Source organism: Geotrypetes seraphini, chromosome 7 (genome assembly GCF_902459505.1).
Source record: "Geotrypetes seraphini chromosome 7, aGeoSer1.1, whole genome shotgun sequence".
In the NCBI taxonomy this organism is placed as follows: domain Eukaryota; kingdom Metazoa; phylum Chordata; class Amphibia; order Gymnophiona; family Dermophiidae; genus Geotrypetes; species Geotrypetes seraphini.
The window spans coordinates 62,976,414-63,003,662 of NC_047090.1; the positions used below are offsets into that span (position 1 = coordinate 62,976,414).

Sequence of the window (27,249 nt, forward strand, 5' to 3'; positions counted from 1 at the left end):
AGAGAGTCCTGTCATGTTGAAAAAAACCCTGCAGTGCTCTAAAACTATCCCTAAACCTGCCCTGCAGAATTTATCCCCAGTGAAAGGCAGACCAAAAGTGACCCAAATTATACTTGCCCAGTTCTAGTGTAGGACATGCTAAAAGCAAAGAACTACAAGTACCAACATGCACCAGGCAGGTGTTAGCAAAACCCACAAAGGATTAGATCTTGCAATCAGCTCTGCTGGGGGCATGGTGAGCAGGGAAGCTATCCAGGCTCATTAGCAAAGCACCAGAGAATCACAGGTGTTTAGAGAGGCAATCCGTTCCATGCTAGAGAAAAGGGTGTGGTCTCTAGGCCAAGGAAGTAGCCACAAATTTACAGCATTGCTGAAGTCTTGGTGAGAGGTAGTCCTATGTAAGCCCAGATTCAGAAGGTAGAGACCAGCACTTCCCAAAGCAAGCAAGTAGAAAACCTCAAAACTAAAGTCTCATGCTTCTGAAGGTACTAAATATGATGAGGAAATGCCAGAAGAAATGTTGATAGAGGATATTGAAATGAGGCCTGAAGGCCTGATCACAGAGTAACGTTTGTGGGAAGTAAAAAGCTGTGTCTGATAATGTGGTGTTGCCTCATAAAACAAAGTAACAGAACAATTAAGGATTACTGCTTCTGACTTAACTAAAAGTAACAGAAGAGATAAGAACTCCATGCTCAGGGTGAGAATTGCTCCAGAGGCAAGCTGTTTGAAGTTGCCATATTGTTTTCTTGAACTGTAAAGTGAATAACCTTGGTGGGCTAACAGACTATTTAGCTACCAATGAGAGGTTTGTTTGTATGTTTTGGATTGCACTACAGTATAAAGCCAGAAAATAAAGTCACCTTAAAATTCATACTAAACACCTATGCTGGACCTTTTTATTTGGTGCAGACACCCCTCTACCCTCCAGGCTCAACTTAGGCTTGGATGACCCAAGTCAGGACTATGGCTAATCCAGTCTTGGTCTTATCTAGTCACAAGATTCATATTGAGTTATTTGTATATATATTTGCTTATTATGATTTTCCAACATTTTGTATAAGTTATCATTGCTTTTGTATATTTACTTGTGTTTGTTTAAATTTTTGTCATTTGTAATTATTGTGACATATTCTTGATGCACATACTTGGTGCTGAAGCGCAACCATGTAGGATTTTATTTTTCTGTTTGTGCATCTTCATATGAATAAATACATTTTTTTTATTTGCCATTTACTCTTGCCATTTTTCCCTCATAAATTTTCACTGCTCTCCATTTCTTCCTTGGCTTTGGTAAAAGCTTGCTTCATTGTTTCTTGCTGACCACTATAAAACACATGACAGGAATTTCTTACTAAATGTAGTTATAAAGATTAGCTAACAAGTGATATTTCTAACCTTCATGGATATGTCCAAAAACATGAAGTCTTGGTTGTATTCTTCTCTGAACAGTATTCAGCAGTTCCACACATCCTACTCTTTGCATTTTTTTTGGAACCCAGTCCAAGAATCCTTGAAATAAAGCAAATAAATAAAATCAAATACTACAAACCAAAAGGCCAATAGTATTACAAATGGTTTCAAGAACATTATGCATAAAGCTAGTTAGGTAGTACAGATTTGCATTTTTTTTTAAACACATAAGGATTTATGCATTAAAGTTTAGTGGCCATTCTAAGACTATATAGTGTGCACTTGGAAAAGTATGACACACCTTAAATATGCTAAATTGGCCCCACATGACATCAGCAAATAAATGCTGAAGTTAATAATATGTTCATATTTAAATAAAAGATCAATACATGTAGTGGTCATACTGAAAACAGTGTGGCATAGGTTGCTACGTGCATTATTTTGACTACATTTTTCAAGGCTTAAAATTTAACACTAGCTTTGACGCGGGCATTACACTTTTCACATGCATGCTTTTTAAAAGGGTTAATTAATAGGTTTCAGGATGAATGACATGGCTGAAGGAGGAGGAAGAGTTGCTAAAGAAATGGCATCTAGAAAAGGATTTCGATGGAGAATGAGAGAAAGGCGGAAGAAGAGGAGGTAAAATAGACAATAGATGAGAGAAGAAGAGGAGGTTAAAGAGGTAAAGGCCAGAGAGATATTGGGGCTGTTGTAATAATCCATGCATTACAGCTGTACATTGAAGTCCAGTTTCTTAACAAGTATGTGAAAAAAACCAAAAATTTTACTTCTAAATGCAGTAAACAAACTGTATACAAATAATGTGCTCACAAAAATCTACACAAACACATGCCTACTGCTATTAAAATGAGAACATTTTTGTGTATTGAGTAGAATTAGCAATAAAGGGGCAGATTCTGTATAGGACACCGGTCTCAGCAGCCACCTAAGAAGTGGCTGAGAATTGCACACCGTGTGTAAGGGACGTGTGTAAGGGACAGATGCCTAACCCCCTCAATTCTCTAATTGGTGCCCATGTCACAGGCACCAATTATAGAATCGCGCCTGCCTGATCAGGGATCCCTTGCCATCAGCTGACCATGGCAAGGGAATCCCCAATCAGCTGAGCTGGCAGGCCTCCCCAAAACTGCAGCAGGGACACCTCTCCCTGCAAATTTCCCCGGCAGGAGGGATGCCCACTCCATCCTGCTGCCACCTCTGGAAGTTCCCAACCCCCCAACTGACAACACCCCCCCTACACTCCTTCAAACCTTTGGGCCCTCCCAGTATCCTTAATTCCCTCCAACATCCCTCTCCCTGTACCTATGTAGTAAAAAGTCTGGCTGGAGGGATACTTGCATCCTCCAGCTGGCAGGCCCACCACTCCAAAATGGGGGGCCTTCCTCTTCCCGGTGCATTCTGGGATGCACCATGAAGGGGCATAAGGCCATGATTAGCTAATATGCCTAAGGCCCCAAGGAGGGATTCCATGCCACAATTGCTCAGCTGATCGCAGCAGGGGGGATCCCCTTTGTTGCGATCAGCTCAGCAGTCCCTTCTACTTGAAAATGTAGGACAGCATTTTGCTGGCCTACATTTCAGGCATTTGTCACGGCCCTAGGGAGATGCCTTGGGCTGCTTAAGCTCACCCAAGGCCACTTCTGGGAAAAACCATGCCCAGCCCAGCCTTGCTTGAGCTTAGGTGTTCCAATGCATCTCCCTCAACTATGACAAACCCCTATTGTGTAGATGACCTGCCTCCGGGTTTTGTTTTGTTTTTTTAAACGTGTGTTCCAAGTGCTGCTACACAGAGGTAGAATGCCTACCACTGCCTACAATCGGGAGACCCATTTATAGAAACAGCCCCCAAAAGTATGGTTGCTTACCTGTAACAAATGTTCTCCAAAGACAAGAGAGAAATGCAGCCACACTTACTAGTGACATCAACTGGATGGTGCTCTCTTCTAGCTCAGAAATCTTTTGCTTGAAGGGTCCCTGAGCATGCATGCAAGTTCCCATGATGGTAACACTGCATACTGTTCCTTATTCTATACCAGAGTAATATATACAAAGATTAGAAAAAAGAGAAAATAGTGGGTGGCAAAAGTGTGGCAGCATTTCCCTGCTGTCTACGGAGGACCTCTGTTACAGGTAAGAAACTTTTCAACTACATTTTCTCCACAGAAAACACAGTAGACACATTTATTGGTGATTCCACAGCAGCTGGTTATTTCAAGAAGCTATTGACCCATTATTTTGGAATGGTGATAAATCTCTATTGTGTGTATTTGGGTCATTCCATGTCAAGTGGTCCAGAACTCCCCACTCAACCATATTAGAAATTGCTGAATTTTTTTCAGGGAATTCATTGGGACCTCTACTGAAGATATCCAAAGGTTTGGGGCATGATCTCAATCAGTTCCAGAGTTAGGGGCCTCTTTAGTTGGGCCACTTTTTTGTATCCATGAAATTGGACCAGATGACATGGAATTACCCCGTTATCATAATTTGTATATATCTCTGAGAACAAACTGACCAAAATCTGAGTCTTGCTGTGCAGTGGCATTCCTAGGGTATGCGGCACCCGGGGCCCATCATTTTTTTGATACCCCCCATGTAAAAAAAAATATTTTTTGTAATAACCATTAAACAAAATAAATGGTCAGAATAGAAACAGGCAGTGAAAATTTTCTTTTATTGAACCTCATATATGTAACCATTATTCCAAACATAACATAAATTATCCCAGGACAAGCAGGCAGCATATTCTTGACTGATGGGTGACGGCACCGACGGAGCCCCGGTACGGACACTTTTAGAGTGATTGCACTCTAAGAACTTGGAAAGTTCTAGAGACCGCACCGCGCATGCGCGAGTACCTTCCCGCCCGACCCCGACGCGCGGTCCCTCAGTTTCTTAGTTTCCGCGGAGCTAAGAAGTCGCATTTTCAACGGCTGTTGAAAGTATTTTTCATTCGCCTTCCCGCTCGCGTAAACTTTTTCGGGTTTTTTCTGCCCTTACTTTTTTCTTTCTTTTGTAAAAAAAAAAAAAAAAATCTTATTTTTTTGTCGAGTTTTCTTGATTTGCCCCGGCGGGGCCTACTGCCATCATCGAGGCCTCGGCCTTCGATTTGGCAGAAGCCGTTTTTCCGTTCATGCCCCCCCAGCCCGGGTTCAAGAAGTGCCAGCGGTGTGCACGGCCTATTTCACTTACAGACCCACACAACTGGTGCCTTCAGTGTCTGGGTCCGGAACATCAGGCCGCCACCTGCACCCGCTGTGCCACTTTGAAAAAGCGGACTCTCAAAAATCGAGAAATCCAACAGAGACTGCTTTTCGGCACCGACATGTCCGACCCCGTGTCTTCGGCACCGGTTTCGGTACCTGTTTCGTCGGCACCCACCTCATCGACGCCACGCGATACCGCGTCGGCGTCGCAACATCCAGGTAAGCCGGCTAAGAAGCCTTCCCCGCTGGAACGTCCTCCGGTCTCCAGTGCAGAGAGTCCAGTCCTGCCGACCGTGAGACGCCAGCGGAAGCGCTCCGCTCCTATTGAGGTGAGTCCCTCGACATCGGGCTCCTCATCTCCGGGGCGTAGAGCGGCACCGCAGGTACCGCAGAAGAAAAAAGCGGTACCGGTGCCCTCCCTCGATGATCGCATTGCGGCCATCTTGCAGGTGCAGCTGAGGGACCAGCTTAAACAACTCCTTCCAGCTCTCCTGACACCGAGCCCTCCGGTGTCGGTCTCCACTGGGCAACCGGTACCGATTGTGGAACAGTCTATATTGTCCCCATCCACTCCTTCGGTACCGGTACACTCGGCCTCATCGGTATCGATGCCTGTCCTCGCACCGGAGCCCAAGTCTCTTCACCAATCGGTACAGACTTCGGCTCCGGTGCAACCGATAACATCTCCCGGTACCGCGTCGATGAGGTCGGGTAAGTCGGTACACAAGTCCCGACACCTGGACCCGTCCACCCCGGAGTCTCGGGCCCGTGGTCCCCATATTCAAGACCCTGATCTGTGGGGCGATTCTGAAGAACCTTTTCTGTCAGAAGGAGAATGTTTGTCAGAGGAAGACGAGCCTGTACTTCAGGACACTTCCTCCAAGCCTGATTCCACCTCTTTCTCTTCTTTTTTAAGAGATATGTGTGAATCTCTTTCCATTCCTTTGGAGGCTGAGTCTAAAAAGTCCAAAGCTTTTCTGGACGCTCTTGATTTTGACCAGCCTCCAAAGGAATTTCTGAAACTCCCTTTACATGACATCCTGAGGGAGACCTTTTACAAGAATCTGGAGACTCCTCTTACTGTCCCGGGAGCTCCTCGCAAATTGGATTCCCTTTATAAAGTAATCCCTATTCCTGGTTTCGATAAACCACAGCTCTCTCATGAGTCTCTTCTTGTAGAATCCACCCTCAAGAAGTCCTTGGGAGCTAGTGTCTATGCCTCTGTCCCTCCTGGCAGAGAGGGTAAAGCCATGGACAAATTCGGTAAGCGACTTTACCAGAATGCAATGCTTGCTAATCATTCTGGTAACTATGCTTTTCATTTTTCGTTTTATTTAAAGCATCTCCTTACCACCATGGCTTCCTTTGAGCAGTACCTTCCTGTGGGGAATCGTGAGGCTTTCCATCAGTGCTCTTCAGCTCTTTTCCAGCTCAGAAAATTCATGGTAAGGTCTATATATGACACTTTTGAGCTTACCTCTAGAGCAACAGCCATGTCTGTAGCCATGCGCCGTTTGGCTTGGCTCAGAGTCTCTGAGCTTGATGTTAATCATCAAGACCGGTTGGCTAATGCCCCATGTTTAGGGGATGAGCTGTTCGGAGATTCTATGGACTCAACGACCCAGAAGCTCTCGGCTCATGAAACCCGCTGGGATACCCTTCTTAAGACCAAGAAGAAACCTCCACCTTCACGGCCATTCAGACAGCAAACGGCCTATCAGCGGCGTTTTGTGGCTCGCCCCTTGCAGCCTTCCACTCAGCAACCTAGGAGGCAGCGTCAACAGCAGCGGCAAACACCTATGCCTCAGCAGCAACAACCAGCTAAGCAGCCTCCTCCACAAAAATCGACTCAGCCCTTTTGACTTGATCCTCGAGGGCATAGCCAGCGTTCAACCATCTCCTCTCCTCCCTCAACCGATAGGAGGACGACTGTCTTTCTTTCTCAGCCGGTGGGAAGTTATCACTTCGGACCAGTGGGTCCTCAACATCATCCGCCACGGCTACTCTCTCAACTTTCACACCCTTCCGGGCCAAAGTCTACCAAAAGAGTCTGCTTTGCACACTCCTCAATCTGCCCTCCTTTGTCAGGAGGTTCAGTCCCTCCTGCTTCTGAACGCCATAGAGGAAGTTCCTCTGGACCAAAGAGGGCAAGGATTCTACTCCCGGTATTTTCTAGTCCCCAAGAAAACAGGAGACCTCAGACCAATTCTAGATCTGCGAGATCTCAACAAATGTTTGGTCAAAGAAAAATTCAAGATGCTATCTCTAGCTACGCTTTATCCTCTCCTCGATCACAACGACTGGCTATGCTCTCTCGATCTAAAAGAGGCCTACACTCACATTCCAATTCATCCGGCCTCCAGACAGTACCTTCGCTTCATGATCAATCACTGTCATTACCAATACAGAGTGCTCCCCTTCGGTCTTGCCTCCTCTCCAAGAGTGTTCACAAAATGTCTGGTAGTGGTGGCAGCATTTCTGCGCTCCCACCACCTTCAGGTTTTCCCCTACCTGGACGATTGGTTAATCAAGGCCATTTCATCTCAGACTGTTCTTCTGGCCACCAACCAGACCATCTTTTTTCTACAACTACTGGGGTTCGAAATCAATATACCCAAGTCTCACCTTCTTCCTACGCGGAGACTTCAATTCATTGGAGCGGTACTGGACACGGTCCAGATGAGAGCCTTCTTGCCGGACAACCGTCTTCACAACCTCCAATCGCTCTGTCAGCAGGTGCTGTCCCAGCACTCCATTTCTGCAAAGCAGATGATGATTCTCTTGGGTCACATGGCCTCCACAGTTCATGTCACACCCCTGGCACGGCTTCACCTGCGCACTCCTCAATGGACCCTGGCTCTCCAGTGGTCTCAAGCGACAGACTCTTGCTCACGACACATATCTGTGACATCGTCTCTTCGTCAGTCTCTGCAATGGTGGTTGATATCCTCAAATCTCTCCAGGGGCCTTCTGTTCCATCTGCCTCCTCATCATCTGGTCATCACCACCGATGCCTCCCCTTATGCATGGGGAGCCCATCTGAACGAGTTCCAAACTCAGGGCCTTTGGACTCCTCAGGAAAAGAAGCATCACATCAATTTCCTGGAACTCAGGGCAATGTTCTATGCCCTCAAGGCCTTCCAACACCTTCTATTTCCTCAAGTCCTTCTACTTTGCACAGACAACCAGGTAGCTATGTACTACATCAACAAGCAAGGGGGAACGGGCTCTCGCCTATTATGCCAGGAAGCCCAGAGAATCTGGTCTTGGGCATCCTCGCGCCGCTTATTCCTGAAAGCGATTTATATTCAGGGAGAACAGAACTTCTTAGCGGACAAGCTCAGCAGAGTTCTCCAACCCCACGAATGGACTCTCGACCCATCGACTCTACAGTCCATCTTTGCACAATGGGGCACTCCTCAGGTGGACCTTTTTGCAGCTCCTCACAATCATCAGTTGCCCCAATTCTGCTCCAGACTTTACTCTCCTCACCGTCTGGCAGCGGATGCGTTTCTTCTGGATTGGTCCAATCTGTTCCTTTATGCTTTCCCTCCTCTGCCTCTCATGCTTCGGACCTTGTTCAAACTAAAGAGGGATCGGGCCACCATGATCCTGATTGCTCCACGGTGGCCCAGACAACATTGGTTCTCCCTTCTACTTCAACTCAGTTCCAGGGATCCATTTCTACTTCCACTGTTTCCATCTCTGCTTACACAGGATCAGGAAACCCTCCTCCATCCCAACCTGCAGTCTCTACACCTGACAGCTTGGTATCTCTCGGGCTGACTTCAACTGATCTTTTGCTATCTCAGCCTGTTCGCTCCATCCTGGACGCCTCCAGGAAACCAGCCACTCTACAATGTTACCATCAAAAGTGGACGAGGTTTTCTTCTTGGTGTCTCCTACATCATCATGACCCCAAGTCTCTTGCAGTGGAACCTCTATTGGATTATCTGCTTTCTCTGTCTACTTCTGGTCTCAAGTCTACTTCCATCAGAGTTCATCTCAGTGCCATTACGGCCTTTCATGAGCCGGTCCAGGGGAAACTCCTTTCAGCTCATCCCCTGGTCTCCAGATTCATGCGAGGTCTTTTCAATCTGAAACCACCTCTCAAAGCACCTCCGGTGATCTGGGATCTGAACGTGGTTCTCTCCGCCTTGATGAAGCCTCCATTTGAACCCTTGGCTACTACCTCTTTCAAGTTTCTCACTTGGAAGGTACTTTTTCTTATTGCTCTCACCTCTGCCAGGAGGGTCAGTGAGCTCCATGCACTAGTTTCTGATCCACCTTTCACTGTTTTTCATCACGACAAGGTGGTTCTACGTACACATCCAAAGTTTCTCCCTAAGGTTGTTTCTGAGTTCCATCTCAACCAATCTATTGTACTACCTGTTTTTTTCCCTAAACCTCACTCCCATTCCGGGGAACAGGCTCTTCATACTTTGGACTGTAAGCGGGCTTTAGCTTACTATTTAGACCGTACTAAGCCCCACAGATCATCTCCCCAACTCTTTCTGTCCTTTGATCCAAATAAATTGGGACGTCCTGTTTCTAAGCGTACACTATCTAATTGGCTTGCTGCGTGCATTTCATTCTGCTATGCTCAGTCCGGACTGACACTGGAAGGTTCTGTCACGGCACATAGAATTAGAGCTATGGCAGCATCTGTAGCTTTCCTCCGTTCCACGCCCATTGAGGAAATCAGCAAAGCTGCTACGTGGTCCTCAGTCCATACTTTTACATCTCATTATTGTCTGGATGCTTTTTCCAGACGGGATGGACATTTCGGCCAATCTGTTTTGCAAAATTTGTTTTCCTAATGGCCAACCTTCCCTCCATCCCTCTTTTTGTTAGCTTGGAGGTCACCCATCAGTCAAGAATATGCTGCCTGCTTGTCCTGGGATAAAGCACAGTTACTTACCGTAACAGGTGTTATCCAGGGACAGCAGGCAGATATTCTTGCGTCCCACCCACCTCCCCGGGTTGGCTTCTTAGCTGGCTTATCTTAACTGAGGGACCGCGCGTCGGGGTCGGGCGGGAAGGCACTCGCGCATGCGCGGTGCGGTCTCTAGAACTTTCCAAGTTCTTAGAGTGCAATCACTCTAAAAGTGTCCGTACCGGGGCTCCGTCGGTGCCGTCACCCATCAGTCAAGAATATCTGCCTGCTGTCCCTGGATAACACCTGTTACGGTAAGTAACTGTGCTTTATGTCTGAATTGTCATGACATCAAAAGTACATATGGAGTAGTTGCAGGTGATGCTTGGGACAGTTCTGATTGTGTTAGTTCGGTTTTATGTGGTTTTTGAATAGAAGGGTTTTTATTTCTTTTCTGATGGTTTTCTAGTCTGTGGTCGAGGTCAATAGGTTGTAGAGTTGGAGGTCGAGTGTTAGGAGGTTGTCAAAGTTTGTTGTTTTTTTTCTTTTGACGTTTTTGGTTGGAGGGTGTGTGAATGGTGCGTGAGTTCTCCTATGTCTGGTTAAGGTGGATTGAATTATTTAGCTGAAGAAATTAGTTACCCCCCCCCCCCCATTCCACACACATTAATTCTCTTCCATTTTTGTTCCCATTATAAAAAACACTGATAAGTTCCCAGAAAAAAAAAATACATTAAAATAAGAAGTGAAAACAAAGGTCCCTACAGATGAGAACATAATTATTGGAAAAAGTACCTAAGGACGCTATGCAGGGGCTCGGGACCGAGGGGAAATTATTGGAAAAAGGACCTAAGGACGCTATGCAGGGGCCCAGGGAGCAGAGGAAACTAGTGGGCAGTAATAACAGAGAGCAACCGGAACCAGAGGGACAACCAAAAATGGGGAATCAGGCTGAGGACGAAACATGCGCACCACAGGAGGAGGATGACTAGGGCGAGGCTCGAGGTCCAGCAGCCCATGAGGGGGACGGCAGGAGCACCAGACCACGAGGAAAACCAGCAGGGAAGGCAACCAACCGGGACTTACTTTGTCTATATACCAATGCTAGGAGCCTGAGGGCCAAAATGGGAGAGCTGGAAGTCATAGCCAGCAAAAAGGACTTAGACATAATTGGAGTCACAGAAACGTGGTGGACTGATGACAACAAATGGGATGTGGCCATACCAGGGTACAAACTTTACAGGAGGGACAGGACACACAAAAAGGGTGGAGGAATAGCGCTATACATAAAGGAATCCATATCTTCAACCAGGATTGAAACAACAGTAGGGGCTGATGACTTAGAATCACTATGGGTTAAGCTACCGGGAGGATCTGGAGCAGACATGAAATTAGGTCTGTACTATCGCCCACCTGGGCAATCGGAAGAGATCGACCAGGACCTGGAAGCTGAACTGAGGCAGGTAAGCAAAAGCGGAAGGGTGATGGTGATGGGGGATTTCAACTACCCTGGGATAGACTGGAGTATCGGGCACTCAAACTGCACAAGGGAGGCCAAATTCCTGGAAGCCACAAGGGACTGTTTCTTGGAACAACTGGTCATGGAACCAACACGGGGAGATGCCACTCTTGACCTAATCTTCAACGGACTAGGGGGACCCACAAAAGAGGTGGCAGTACTAGGCCCACTGGGGAACAGCGATCACAACACGATCCAGTGCAGGTTAGAAATTGTATCATCAAAGGTGAAAAGGACCGCAACGACAACACTCAACTTCAAAAAAGGGAATTATGATGCCATGAGGAAAATGGTGGGAAAGAAACTCAACAATGCAAGGAAGATGGAGTCCGTAGAAAAAGCCTGGACCCTACTCAAGGGTGTGGTACACGAAGCACAGAACCTGTGCATCCCCAAGTTCAGGAAAGGGTGCAAAAAAAAACAGAGCGAAAAACCCAGTGTGGATAACAAATGCAATGAAGAAGGCGATAAGTGACAAGAAAACATCGTTCAACAAATGGAAGAAGGATCAATCAAAGGACAACCTAAAGGAGCATAAAAAACACCAGAAAGAGTGCCACTGAGTGGTTAGGAAAGCAAAAAAATAATATCGTTCTTCAGATACGTTAAGGGGAAGCAACCAGCAAGGGAGAAAGTGGGACCCTTGGACGATGGAGACAGAAAGGGGGTGGTAAAAGAGGAAAAAGAGATGACTGACAAGTTAAATGAGTTCTTCACATCAGTCTTCACGAGGGAGGACACAACCAACATTCCGGAGCCAGAAAAGATCGTAAATAGAAGATAAGCTGGCCCAACTAAAGGTAAGCCAAGAGGATGTCCTCAGGCAGATAGACAGGCTAAAGAGCGACAAATCACCAGGTCCAGACGGCTTTCACCCAAGAGTACTCAAGGAACTGAGGAACGAAATAGCAGAGCCACTTCGACAAATATGCAACCTATCCTTAAAAACTGGAGAGATCCCAGAGGACTGGAAAATAGCAAATGTCACACCAATCTTCAAGAAGGGTTCGAGGGGCGACCCGGGAAACTACAGGCCGGTGAGCTTGACCTCGGTCCCGGGAAAGATGATGGAAGCGCTGATCAAGGACAGCATCTGTGAACACATCGAAACCAATGGACAGCTTAAATCAAGTCAGCATGGCTTCTGCAAGGGTAGGTCATGCCTCACTAACTTATTACACTTCTTTGAAGGGGTGAACAGACAGGTGGATAAAGGGGAACCCATAGACATCATTTACCTTGACTTCCAAAAGGCCTTCGACAAGGTACCACACGAAAGACTGCTTAAAAAACTATGGAACCACGGGGTACAAGGGGAGGTACACCGATGGATCAAAAACTGGCTGGCAGGTAGAAAACAGAGGGTTGGAGTGAAGGGTCACTATTCAGATTGGAAATGGGTCACGAGTGGGGTGCCGCAGGGGTTGGTGTTGGGACCGCTCCTTTTCAATATATTTATAAATGACCTGGAGGCGGGAACAAAATGCGAGGTCATTAAATTTGCAGACGACACCAAACTATACAGCAGGGTTGAAACAACGAAAGACTGCGAAAATCACCAAAAGGATCTGACGACACTGGAAGAATGGGCCAAAAAGTGGCAAATGAGCTTTAACATAGGGAAGTGTAAGGTCATGCATGTAGGAAAAAAGAACCCGATGTTCAGCTACAAAATGGGGGGATCACTGTTGGGGTTAAGTAACCTTGAAAGAGACCTGGGAGTAATGGTGGACACAACACTGAAGGCATCGGCACAATGCGCCACAGCCTCAAGGAAAGCAAACAAAATGCTTGGAATCATTAAGAAGGGCATCATGGCCAGGACGAAGGAAGTCATCCTGCCACTTTATCACGCAATGGTGCGCCCACATCTGGAGTACTGTGTCCAGTATTGGTCACCGCACCTCAAGAAAGACATGGCAGTACTCGAGGGAGTCCAGAGAAGAGCAACTAAACTGATAAAGGGTATGGAAAACCTCTCATATACTGACAGGCTAAAAAGGCTGGGGCTATTCTCCCTTGAGAAGCGGAGACTTAGAGGAGACATGATAGAAACCTTCAAGATCCTGAAGGGCATAGAAAAAGTAGACAGGAACAGATTTTTCAGATTATGGGGAAGCACAAGTACAAGGGGGCACTCGGAGAAATTGAAAGGGGACAGGTTTAGAACAAACGCTAGGAAGTATTTTTTCACTCAGAGGGTGGTGGATATGTGGAACGCACTTCCAGAAGCTGTGATAGGCCAGAACAAGTTACATGGCTTCAAAGAAGGTTTGGATAGGTTCCTAGAGAACAAGGGAATTGAGGGGTACAGATAAGAATTAAAAATAGGGATAGGAGTAGAGATAGATTATAAAAATAGTCAAGGACCACTGCTCAGGCAATGGGCCTGATGGGCCACCGCGGGAGCGGGCCAATGGGCGCGATGGACCTCTGGTCTGACTCAGCGGAGGCAGTTTCTTATGTTCTTATAAGAATAGCCTAACTGGGTCAGACCAATGATCCATCATGCCCAGTAGCCCATTCTCATGGTAACCAATCCAGGTCACTACCAAAGAGTAGCAACATTCCATGCTACCGATCCAGGGCAAGCAGACACTTCCCCCATGTCTTAATAACAGACTATGGACTTTTCCTCCAGGAATTTGTCCAAACCTTTCTTAAAACCAGCAACGCTATCTGCTTTTACCATAACTTCTGGCTACTTCATTTTTAAGCTTAGATCTTTCCTTCCAAACAGAGACCTTGCTAGATGTCAAATAAAGAAAGAACAAGGTAACTTCACAAGGACTTAGCTGTGCAGGAAATGTGAATCTCCTCATACACCCACCATATAGTGCAAAAATGTGCAAAGGTCTAGTTTTTTCTTTCAATCACTACACAGCCTAATGCCACACAAGCAGCGCTGTTACAAACATATTCTGAAGGTCAATGCTAAGGTTAACAAAGTTTCCTTCCTTGGACCACAAGGAGATACTGAAAAACCACTGGAAGAGATCCCAAAATAACTACAGAGGCTCAATACCCAAAGACCCACTCAGTGTGTGAACCAGTTGAGTGGAGTGGACTAACTGGGGGGTGGAAATGGGCCCGGAGTTTGCTCAGCAGAATTTCACAGACCACCTCTTCCTCTCAACATATTGACACGCTACCACCACCACCACCATTAGGAACACCTAACCGGATAGGCCAGCAATGCTTATAAACTTTATAAAACACATTATTATATTTTCTTATAAAGCACATATTTTAACTGAACTCTCTGACATCCTCAACCTTGCCATTCACAAAAATAGAAGGAAGAAAAGTTCCCGTTTCCTGCTGTCTCATATCCCCTATACAATATTTTTCTTCTGCAGACCCTTCAAAAGTCTGACCAAATCCTCGTTTCACTTGCATTATAAAGTACTGAGGATGCCATCTCTCCCCAGTCCCAGGTCCTAAAGTCTAAGACAGTAGCGCAAACTAGTGCTGCCCGATTCAGGGAAGAAAAAAAAAATTTGATTCGATTCAGCCTATTGAATTGGTTTTTCGATTCAACTTTCCTGCCCAATTGGGTGTTTTGTTTTGGTTTTTCCAAACATCCTGAAGGGTTTATTTTATAGCTTTTTCACCCTCCTTTGGCTTCTCCTAACCACACTGGCGCTGTGGTGTAAATAAAATAAACAAAAAGGACTTTTCCTCTCTCTGTTAAATCCTAGCTCACGTTTGCGGTCTAACACCAGCTCTGGCAGGATACACATTTAAAATCTGACATATTGTAATCACAAAACAAAAAATAAAATTAGTTTTTCTACCTTTTGTTGTCTGGTTATTTTTCAAATCTTGTTCGTCCAAGGCTCTGGTTGTTTTCTGATAATTTGCTTGCCAGGGTCTCCTTCTTCCTTCTTTCTGCATGCTAACCATCCATCTGCCATCTCTGTCCTCCCCGTTTCCCTTCCCTCCCCAGGAGGTCTGGCATCTTTTCTTTTTTCATCTCCCTCCACAGATCCATCTTTTCTTAACTACCCTTTCATCCAGCATCTCTCCCTCCTTCCCTACCACCCCAGGGTCAACCATCTCTCCCTTTCTTTTCCCAACTACTCTCCTATCCAGTATCTCTATCCCCCCCTCCACACCATCCCTTGTGTCCAGGTTCTCTCCCTTTCTGTTCCTTCCCTCCCTAAAAACCATGGTCCATCATCTCTCTCCCTCTCCTCTATTTTCAGACTCATTATTTTTTCCCACCCAAAGTCCGGCATATGCGCATCTCTTTGAACCCCCCCTTCCCTCCGTGTACCACCAGGGCCCACCTCCCCTGAAGGCCTGTCCCCCCTTAAAGGTCCCACCCTTGAAGGCCTGCCTGCCTGTCCCCCCCTTGAAGCCCTGTCCCCCCTTGAAGGCCTGCCTGTCCCCCCCCTTGAAGGCCTGCTTGCCTGTCCCCCCCCCTTGAAGGCCTGCCTGTCCCCCCTCTTGAAGGCCTGCCTGCCTGTCCCCCCCCCCTTGAAGGCCTGCCTGCCCACTCTACCCTGAAGGCCTGATGTCCCGCCTCACCCCGAAGGACTGCTCATCCCCCTGGCCTCCCCGCACCACCTACAGTAGAGAAGCAGCCCGCAGCAAGATCGCAATACTAGCAATCCCTGCGCTGCTTCCTGTGCCGCTGTCCCGCCCCTCCTCTGATGTCAGAGGAGGGGCGGGACCACAGCGGAGGAAGCAGCGCAGGGATCGCTGGCATCGCGATCCCGCTGCAGGCTGCTTCTCCACCGCAAACGGTGCGGGGGGGGGGCGGCCGGGGGGAGAATCCAGACATCGGGGGTCGGGAACCGGAGGTCAACGGCTTCAAGGCCGGGAGCACCCCCTCAGGGCTTGCACCTGGGGTGGACACCCCCTCCTTGGTACGCCACTGTTGCTGTGAGAATGTGTCAAGATAGTAATGTTTGGTAACCTTATATGCACAACAAACCAGGTAGCCACTCTACAAATATCTAGAATAGATGTTTAACACAGATTAGCTATGGAGGTTCCATAGCTATGGCCTTGTCTTTTTGCTCAGCTTCTACTTTCCTCCATTACATCTTTATAAACTCAGTCTCCTGTTGCTGTCTTCTTAGAGAAAGGGAGCATCTCTGTATATGTGGCACAGGGATGGATCTGTTGGCTGGGACATGGCCCTGTAACATGTCAACCTGCCTTGCTATATGCCTCTCACTTAGCATTTCCTATTCCATTTTTCTCATTATGTTGCTTTCTGATGTAGTTCCTATGCATAAAACATACAAGATGGTGGGAGGAGAGGGTGTTGCAATGTGGGATGAAGGATGGCAGCTGGGCTCTATGTGAAGCAGCCGTTATGTAGCCCTGTTCAAATGTGTTTTTCCTGTGAGCATTTGTGTTCCCCCATCCCAACCCTTTCATGCATCTCCAAGATGCAACCCCTACCATCACCAAGTGTGCTTTTCCTGCTCCTTATGGGTTGTTAACCTTTTTACCACTCTACTTTTTCAGCCTATTCCAATCATTCTTGTAAGGCACCGGACCTATTGCTGTTTAATTGGAAATATGTCTGAGTATAGTAAAGGCTAGTAAACTTTATAGATGGCTGGCATCAGAGCATTGCTTCCAGGTTCCTTGCCCACCCTTTTCATGGAAGGCTACATGTACTATTAGATCAAGGCACATATATGTAATCACTGTATGTGAGGTTCTGTGTTTTTTAGAAAGTGCAACCAGCTCATATTTAGGTGTTAAACTTTATAGTTACAGAGACAATATGGCCATCATTTTATCTTTAAACTCTTTATCATAAAAACAATGCCATCAAATTACCTTCCAGTGCATTAGGTGAGACATTCTTGACATGTGGGTTATCTTGCAATGGCCATGTGCCATATGCAGAAATAATCCACTCTAGATGGTGCTAGAGCTCCCAGTAAAGTAGAGGAGAGTCACAGAAAAAATCTGGGAGATGAGAACATAAGACTAGCCTAACTGAGTCAGACCAATGGTCCATCAAGCCCAGTAGCCCGTTCTCATGGTGGCCAATCCAGGTTACTAGTACCTGGCCAAAACCCAAAGAGTAGCAATATTCCATACTATTGATCAAGGGCAAGCAGTGGCTTCCCCCCATGTCTTTCTCAATAACAGACTATGGACTTTTCCTCCAGGAAATTGTCCAAACTGTTTTTAAAACCAGCTACGCTATCTGCATATTACAAAACATAGCAGTTCGTCTGATTTTCAATTTTAAAAGATCAGATCATATTATATCCTACTTTCATAAATTGCATTGGTTACTTGTGGAGGTACGTATTATGTTTAAGTTAGGTTGTTTTTGTTATAAGGCATTTCACGGTTTGCTGCCTAGTTTTTTACTGGATCACTTTGTATTTAACAATTCTCGTCACTCGGCCAGAGGACGCTTGTTTAAGAAACTTCAGGGTAAATTGCTTTCTTACCTGGTAACAAGCTAGGAATCAGAAATTCATGCTTTTTAAAAATTAAATTCTACATCTTATCTCCAGTTTAGAAAACTGTTTAAAACCTACTCACTGAAGAAAATTTTAGATATATACTGTTCTACACCACTCAGTATTTTATAGATTCAATCATATCTCCCCTTAGCCATATCTTTTCCAAGCTGAAGAGCGCTAACCTTTTTAGTCCTTCCTCATACGAGAGGAGTTCCATCCCCTTTATCATCTTGATCACTCTTCTATGAACCTTTTCTAGTGCCGCTACAGTATATCTTTTTTGAGATAAGGCAACCAGAACTGAACACTACTCAGGTGAGGTCACACCATGGAGCAATACAGAGGTATTATAACATTCTTAGTCTTGTTAATCATCCCTTTTTTAAATAATTCCTAGTATCTTGTTTGCTTTTTTGGCTGCTGCCGCACATTAAACAGAAGGTTTCATCGTATTCTCTACAATTACACCCAGATCTTTTTCTTGGACACTAACCCCCAAGGTGGACCCTAGCATCCGGTAACTTTGATTTGAGTTATTCTTCCCAATGTGCATCACTTTGTATTTGTCCACATTAAATTACATCTGCCACTTGGATGCCCAGTCTTCCAATTTCCTAAGATCTGACTGCAATAAGTTTCTAAAGATCTGGGGCCAATGGAAAAATATTGTAATGAGTAGACATCACTTTTTATGGGAGATTATATTTTACGCATTGGGGGGTGGGGGGTGGTATATTTTCCATTGAGAGTTTGTTTTTATTTCTTTAGGTAGGGTGGGAGGGAGGGGATTAATATTTTTATTTTAGATGATTTGGAAAAATGTTCAAGTGTTGGTTTGAAATTATAATGATTATATTTCTGTACACTTATTATATGTTTGAAAATGATTCATGAATTTTAATTTCAGTAGGGTGGGGGGTGGGGATATATACTTTTGTTCTTGATGATATGATTAAGATTTTCAAGTGTTACATTGAAATTTAATGGATATATTATTGTACACTTGTTTATGATTTAAAATGAATAAAGAATTAAAAAAACAAACAAAAAAACAGTTTAGTGTCGTCTACAAATTTGATCACCTCACTCATCAATCCAATTTCCAGATCATTTATAAATAAGTTAAATAGCACCGATCTCAGTACATTTCCCTGTGGCACTCCACTGTTTACTCTCCATTGAGTAAAATGACCATTTAACCCTACCCTCTGTTTTCTATCCGATAACTAATTTCTATTCCACAACTGAACTTTGCCACCTATCCCATGACTCTTTAATTTTCTCAGGAGGCTCTCATGAGGAACTTTGTCAAAAGCTTTCAGAAAATCTATCAACTGGCTCACCTTTATCCACATGTTTCACACCCTGAAAGAAGTCAAGCAAATTGGTGAGGCAAGATCTCCCTCGGCTGAACCCATGCTCTGTTCCATTAAATCATGTTTGTCTACATGTTCCACAATTTTATTTTTTATAATTGTTTCCACCATTTTGCCTAGCACTGAAGTCAGGCCACCCTCCAATCTATAGGTCCTACAGATGATTTTAGCAACTGAATTACAGATCACTAACAACAGGTCAGAAATTTCATGTTTGAGTTCTTTTTAGTACCCTGGGATGTATACCATCCGGGACAGTTGATTTAGCCCTTTTTAACTTGTCAATTTGGCTTAGTACATCTTTAATTTTATTTATTTATATTCCACATATCCTACAATTCTATGCGGATTACAAATTATTCAGGTACTCAAGCATTTTTCCCTATCTGTCCTGGTGTGCTCACACTCTATCTAATGTACCTGGGGCACTAGAGAATTAAGTGACTTGCCAAGGGTTAGCGTTACAAGGAGCAGTGCGGGATTTGAACCCACAACCTCAGGGTGCTGGGGCTGTAGCTCTAACCACTGCACCACACCCAGATGCGCTGAGATTTTGTTCAGTTCCTCTGCATTCCCTTGAAAACCATTTTTTATTGTAAAGACCAAAGCAAAGAATTCATTCAGTCTCTCTGCTATGGCCTTATCCTTCCTGAGTGCCCCCACTCTGTTTGCATTCCATTTGTATTCACATAACTTCCTTGCAGCATAAAAGGTTTATTCTTTGTGATTTACCTAACCAGCTTTAGAATTAATATCTCTGGATAAATTATTTGCCAGTTGGCCCAAGGCCTTATGCGCCCTTTCTATGCTGAGTTCAGGCTGGGGCCCCTTTGGGCTATGCGCCTGCTTTAAAATGTCTTCACAAATGTTATGGGCTACCTGCATTGTATTCTTAAAGCATCCTCCTCTGGGCCTCCCTGAATTCTCAAGTTGCACCACTTGGTGCAATTTTCAATGTCCTCAAGCTTCTCCTACAGTTGAGCCTCGCTTTTACACAATGTTTTCAGCTCTTGTTGCACATCTACTAGATCCTCTGCGACTCCACCCTACGGTCCTCCACATCATCCTGGCGTCATGTAAGCTTCAATATATGACTCCCTTACTGATCAATCAGCACACTTGTCAAGTGATATGTAGGCAAAATGCTTTCTAGAAAATCATTTAAATCAGAGTGACTTGAGTCTCAGGCACTAAATGGCTTTGAAAATTGGTGAAGCATCTAAGAGGTAGAAAAAAGCCTCACAACCCCTCCCACACCGACTAATTAAAGTGTGGGAGAACCTTAAAGGGTTATGTACCTTGATTAGCATAAAAATCCTCCTCAATTGGATTAATTACCAAAAAGCTTTGCTCAATGCAAGAATCAAAAGTCACTTGGTTAGAAAAAATGAAATTTTAATACTCATCTGTACCAGCTGTCTCAGGATGTGAGGGCATTAACTGTCTCCTGAAGAGCAAAAAACAACTGAGATCCTGCATCTCATCAAGTTTTAAACCACAGAAAATGAATCCTTTCAGTTGTGTAACATACCGACACACACAGCCTGCAAAGTGTCTTGGTAGCTTCACAAAAATGGCCATAGAAGACTCACCCCTAATATTCAACTCTCCCTTTGAATGGACTAATATCACTAGTAAATGACCAATCCTGAATTAGAAACAGTCTCTCAAAAGATGAAGCAATGATCTTCTTAAAGTGGACGTGTTCCTTGCAATACAAGGTGAGTTATATATTGCTAAACAGAAGGAGTGTTTTAAAACTCATGTTTTGTGCATGCAACACCATTTATATATTTCCATGACTCCCGGCTCAATATCAGATGAACTGGTTCCATTCTGTTCTCGAGTTCAGGTACAATGGTTCTTCACTATTGAGAGCATTTATCCAAAATAACTCCCATTGCAATAAAAGTTGTTTTCTATTGCCTCTACTCTCGGGTATGTAATCAATGGAACAACATTTAAGATATTTGAAAGTATGGTCAAATTCTAAACAGTGTGCTACTATGGGAGTGTTAGTGTGAAGGCAACTTTTATGTTCAGTAATGTGTTTCTTCAATGGGCTTGAAGCTTGCCCCACATAGGTTTTAGGACATGGACAAGTCATTAAATATACAATGTGGGATGTAGTGCAGGTTGTTTTATATGAAGTAAAAAACGTTTTGCCAATGCAGGGATGATAGAAACTAATTTCAAATTCAACAGTAATCTCACAGATCTGGCAGGCATTACATTAAGGATATCCTCCCATGGGTTTCTCCTGCTGTTTGATGTCTTGGATGTCAGACAGACTTAACAATTCTTTAAAATTCTTTTGACTGGTGAAGGCCATCCTTAGAAAGAAATAATTAAAATGAAGAAAAAAAACCCACAAAAGCAAGAAGGCAATACAGACTGAACACAGTCCAGTCAAAAAAGTACTTTTTTGCTCCGCGGAAAATGAAGAACTGAGGTACTGTAAGCCTATGTCAGGCGGGAAGGCACGAGCACATGCGCGGTGCGGGCAGTCGCAAAGTTTCTTAAAGCTTAAAGTGACAGTACACTTTTCATACTATCAGTACTGGGCTCCGTGGATGTCACCCACATGTGTGAATATGCTGCCTGCTTTTTCTAGGATGAACATATATATAGTAGGCTGTAAAACAGGCAAAGTACTTCCTGATTAATATGGAATGCCGATGCCACCTTCGGCAGAAATGAAGGAACCATGCGGAGAGAGATCCTCAGGAAAGGCTGCCTACAAGACAGAACCAGGAGTTCACAGATATGGCTTGCTAAGGTAACAGTGATCAGAAAAACCACTTTTAGCATCAGGTCCAAGAAAGAAGTGTCTTTCAGAGGTTCAAATGGAGCCTTGGTGAGGCCAGACAAAACAAAGATAAAGTCTCATGAAGGGAATAGTGGTTTGATTGGAGGGCTAATGTGGAGAGATCTGGCCATGTCAGGACTACAAGCAAAGGACTAAGGTCCTGGGCTCTGAAAGAAGAGAGCCCAGCGACATGGACCTGAAGAGAAGCCATGGTGAGGCCCATAGCAAGACAGGCAGACGATCCCCTCACCTTGAGATACAAACAGAACAATAAGAAAAGGCAAGGAGTATGTCTTTTCAACCAAAAATAAAGTCTTTATTTGAAGCAAAAAGGTCTCAACAAGGATCCCAGTTTCGGCGTTTCGGAGACACTTCTTCAGGGGACACTGAGATCTGGTTCTCTTCCAAGTCAGTGGTTTCCAGGGTGTTCAATAATAATAATAACTTTATTTTTCTATACCGCCATAGTCAAACTGACTTCTAGGCAGTTCACATAGAAAGAAGGCTGGACAATCAGCGAATTACAAAATGCAAGAAGAAGGATGTTACATAGTAAATTGGAGAAGCATGAATATATGAGAGAAGAAAGATGTTACATAATACATTGGGGTTGAAAGGGAAAGAATACCTGAGAGAGGTCATCTGATTAAGCAAGGAATTTGTCAAATAGAGCGGTTTTAATTGATTTTTGGAATGTGTTGTAGGTCTGTCTGGCTTTATTTATGTGGTTTCCCAGCTGTCTGTTTGCTTGGAACATGAAGATTCTGTCTAGGAAGGATTTGTATTTGCAGCCTGTGATCTTCGGGTATGCAAAGATGTTTTTGTTTCTGGTTGTTCGTGTGGGGTTGTGTAGAGTGAAGTGAGTTTGCAGGTAGGAAGGTGCTAGGCCCCAGACTTGTTTGAAGCAGATACAAGCAAATTTGAACAGTATTCGCACCTCCACAGGTAGCTTGTAATAGGGGCTAATGTGGTCTTTTTTTCTCAGTCCGAAGATCAAGCGAACTGCAGTGTTTTGCACTAATCTTAATTTTTGTATTGTTTTTTTTGGGATACCCAGGTAGGCGATGTTGCAGGATCAGCGACTGCACCAGTAATCTGAAGGATATTGTGTCAAAGTATTTTCTTATAGTCCTTAGCTTCCACAGCGTGTAAAAGCATTTCTTCACCAGTAGGTTTGTGTGGTCAGCCATGGTTAAGTAAGTATCGAGAGTGATGCCCAGTATTTTTATGGTTTTGGCGATTGGATATTCATGGCCGTTTATTTTTAACGATGTTTTCATTATTTTGTTGTTGGGGCTTGCCAAAAAGACTTTTGTTTTCTCTGCATTTAATTTTAGTTTGAAGCTGGTGGTCCATTTCAATTTCTGTCATTGTGTGTGAGAGGTTATCTGTAGTTTCATTTGTGATGTCATTTAAGGGGATTAGGATGGATATATCATCTGCGTATATGTGTGTTTTAAGTTTAATTTTTGTAGTAGGTGACCTAGGGATGCGAAGTAGATGTTGAATAATGTGGGAGATAGAGGGGAGCCATGGGGTACCCCTGACGGATTTTTCCATGGGTTGGAGTAGTTTCTGTTGCTGGTTACTCGGTAGGATCTATTTGTTAGGAATTCTTGGAACCATTTCATTACCTTTCCTAAGATTCTTATTGCGTCAAGGCATAGTAGCATGATTTTGTGGTCTACTAGGTCGAACGCACTGCTGAGGTCAAGTTGCAGAATCAATGCGCTTTCGCCTTTGCTGAAAAGATCATAGAGGTGGTTTAGTATGGAAGCTATGACTGTTTCTGTGCTGTATCCTTTCCTGAAGCCTGATTGGTGTTCACTGAGGGTGTTAAATTTGTTTAGGTAGTCTGTTAGTTGTAGGTTGACCAAACCTTCCTGTAGCTTTGTGAAAAGGGGAATGCTTGCTATGGGTCTGTAATTGGTTGTTAGTGCTGTTGAGGTTTTTTGATCTTTGGGTATCGGAGTAATTAGTATGTGTCCCATATCCTTGCTTAATGTTCCGTTTGTAAGGGAAGTTGTTAACCACGTGAATAGTTCCATTTTGAAGTTAGGAGGGGCAACTGTCAAGATTTTAGGGGAGCATTCATCGAGAAGGCAGTTAGATTTGGAGTAGTTGTTGAATAAACTTAGGAACTGGTGCCAGTTTGGGAATTCGAAGTGATCCCAATTCATGTCTGCTCTGGGAACCTGATCATGGGGTTCAAGGTATTGAAGTGTGTTGGTTGTGGGTATGGGTAGAGTAGTTCTTAGGTCAGTGATTTTATTTTTTAAAAAGTTAGCTAGGGTTTGAGTGGATGGATGTTCTCATTGTCCTTTTTCAGGATTCGTGTTGTGTCTGTTAGCGTTTTTACTAGTTTGAATAATTCTTTACTGTTTATTTTTGTTGAACCAATTTTTTGTGCGTAGTGCTTTTTGCGTTTTTCTTTGATCAGATTTTTGTATATTATCATTTTTTGTTTCCAGTTTGTCTTGTAAATTTCTTTGTTTGTTTTTTGCCAGATTCTTTCTAATTTTCTTAGTTCCTGTTTGTTGGTTAGTAGCTATGAGTCAAACCATTCATTTGGTGGTCTATCTTTCTTTTTGAATGTTTGGTATTTGGTCTAAGAGGTCTTTACTGAACTTTTCCCATCTTGTTGGGAATTTTTGTATTTCATGTATTTCGTTGGTTGTGGGACGTAGCTCATAGTGAGCCCAGAATTCTGTTGGGTTTATGTTACCACGACTGGTTATTGTTTTTGTGTTTTTTCTTTTGTATTTCGGTTGAGAGCTCTTTTTTTGCCAGTGTAGGTTGAAATTGCCAATGTAGTGGTCTGACCAGATGCATTTATTCCAGGTCCCTGTGTAATATTGTATTCTTGGATCAAGGGTTTCTTTTTGAGAGAAAGTAATTATGTCTAGTTTGTGTCCTTTTTCATGGGTTATCTCTGTGTCTGAAATTGGATAATTGAGTGACATTAGGAAGTTGGCAATTTCGGTTACTTCTGGTTTTACCTTTTGTTCTAGATGTATGTTTATGTCCCCCAGAAGTAAATTGTATGATCCTTTTAGTGTATTTACGGTTAGAAATTCGAAGAATTCATTTCTGGCATTTGACCATTTTTTGGGTGGGATATAAAATAGAGTAGTGGTCAGTGATTCTTCTAGTTTGATGTTGGTGATTTTGCAAGTTAGTATTTCTAGGTTTTCTGATGTTTTGGAGTCTGTCTTAGAGTAGTTAAAGGATTCTTTTAGTATAATCGCTAGGCCGCCTCCTTTTTTTCAGCTTCATGGCCACGAACTTCAAATAAAGACTTTATGTTTAATCCCCCTTGCCTTTTTTCATGTTCTGAGGCCCATATCAAGGCCTGCCTTTAGAAAGACTAGCACTACAAAAACAGGACCACTTTCCTGGTCACCCCAAAGTTGGAAAGTCTTCCATGCCTTAGCGTAGGCAAATTTTCTTAGATTTCAGAAGTGTAAAAGAGACATCAGAATATCCTTTGCACTCTAATGCTTCATGCTCATTAGCCATACCATAAGAGCAAAGCGATTGGGATCCTCCACACAAACTGGACCCTGAGAGAGAAGGTCTGGAAGAGCCTGCAACTGAAGGCTGCAACCTATGCGAAGACACATCATAAGAACATAAGAATTGCCGCTGCTGGGTCAGACCAGTGGTCCATCATGCCCAGCAGTCTGCTCTTACGTCGGCCCTCTAGTCAAAGACCAGCACCCTAACTGAAACTAGCCCTACCAGCGTATGTCCTTGTTCACTAGGAACTTGTCTAACTTTGTCTTGAATCCTTGGAAGGTGTTTTCCCCTATGACAGAGCTACCAGAATGACCCTTCCCTGATGAGTAGCAATCTGGCGGAGAGCCTGACCGATTATGGGCCAGGGAGGAAAAATGTACCGTAGGACTCCCTGTGGCCAGGGCTGTACCAGAGTGTCTAAGCCCTCGCTTCCAGGCTCTGATCTGCAACTAAAGAATCAGTCGGCTTTCTAGTTCTTTGTTGAGGCCATGATGTCAAAGTGAGGCCAACCCTAGCACTACACAATGGCCTGAACGCTGCAAAGGACAGCTCCCAATTGCCCAGATCCAAGGTCTGTTAGCTGAGGAAGACTGATTGAACTCCTGCCACATGTGCTGTTGAAAGGGCCAGAAAAAGACTGCCCAGAGAGAGAGCAGGCAGGTTCCTGAGTTAGAGAAGCACTCGTGGTTCCTTCCCAGTGATTGACATACCCCACCGCAGTTGTATTGTTGGAGAAGACTCAGATCGCTTGGCTCTCCTGAGTCAACTGCAATTTCACAAGAGCCACGCGAATGGCCCGCAGTTCCAATTGATTGATGGACCATTTCTGTTGAGAGGGTGTCCAATACCCCTGACCGAGACAATGATTGCAATGGGCTCCCCAGCCGCAGAGGCTGGCATCCATCGTCACAATTACCTAAGATGCAATCCACAGCGGCCTGCCCTTGGAGAGGGTCTGCGGAAGAATCCACCAATTCATACTGGCCTGGGCCTCCAGAGTCTAAGGAAGAGCTGTCTGTAATGCTTTCAGCAGTGGAACCCAGAGAAAAAACTGAAGGTGGTGCTATAGCTCCCAGTGAAGTACAGGAGAGTCACAGAAAAAATCCAGAGTGGATTCCTTCTGCATATGGCACATGGCCACTAGGATACAACCCACTTGTCTAGAATGTCTCACCTATTGCACTGGAAATGGTGATTTATCAGGGTGTTTGCCAATTATTTTACAAGGCTCTATTGGAGCTTCGCTTAGATGTGGCTTGCCATGGTGGTGACATCACTTCCTCAAGTAAAAAGAGGGTTAAACAGAGCCTTAAAAATGATAGCATCCCGAATCTCCAGAGGAGCAGAGTCCATTAACCCTGAAGAAAACAATTGGGTTGTGTAGATGGTGCCAAACTAGGAGGCTTAATAGTAGGTAAGAGACTGACTATAATGGTGCTATATACCAGTGGGGAGAGAGCAAATGACTCCTAAAAACGCTCAGAAAAGTGAAACTCTGAAGGGGAGGTGGATACCTTCCCTTGGGACAAGAGTTTACCGTCCAGTCATTGCATTTACTTTGTAGAACTTCACTTTCTGACCACTGGTAAAACTGTAATCTGTTTAAATGATTTGTTAAATCGACAAAAATTGTTCAAAAATGTTATACAAAAAGACTCTTGCTCATTGGAAAAGTGATACCATACACTTATCTGTGCAAGCTTTTTAAGGTTTGTGGTTGTAAAGGCTCTTAGGGGGGTCTTAGAGACCCCTAAGAGCCTTTACAACCACAAACCTTAAAAAGCTTGCACAGATAAGTGTATGGTATCACTTTTCCAATGAGCAAGAGTCTTTTTGTATAACATTTTTGAACAATTTTTGTCGATTTAACAAATCATTTAAACAGATTACAGTTTTACCAGTGGTCAGAAAGTGAAGTTCTACAAAGTAAATGCAATGACTGGACGGTAAACTCTTGTCCCAAGGGAAGGTATCCACCTCCCCTTCAGAGTTTCACTTTTCTGAGCGTTTTTAGGAGTCATTTGCTCTCTCCCCACTGGTATATAGCACCATTATAGT

At 44.3% G+C, this 27,249-nt stretch overlaps 1 protein-coding gene across 10 annotated transcripts in view; it reads right to left on the reverse strand.

Moving 5' to 3' along the window:
• MPPED1 (metallophosphoesterase domain containing 1) overlaps positions 1-27,249 on the reverse strand; it is a 435,376-nt gene that overhangs the window by 50,394 nt on the left and 357,733 nt on the right. For all 10 annotated transcript variants that reach the window (XR_004540102.1, XR_004540103.1, XM_033951634.1 and 7 more), the window contains exon 6: positions 1,399-1,512. Coding sequence is in view for 8 of the 10 variants with exons in the window: in XM_033951634.1 (XP_033807525.1) it covers positions 1,399-1,512 (114 nt within the window). In the remaining 2 variants the exon portion in view is untranslated. The remainder of the gene's footprint in view (positions 1-1,398; positions 1,513-27,249) is intronic.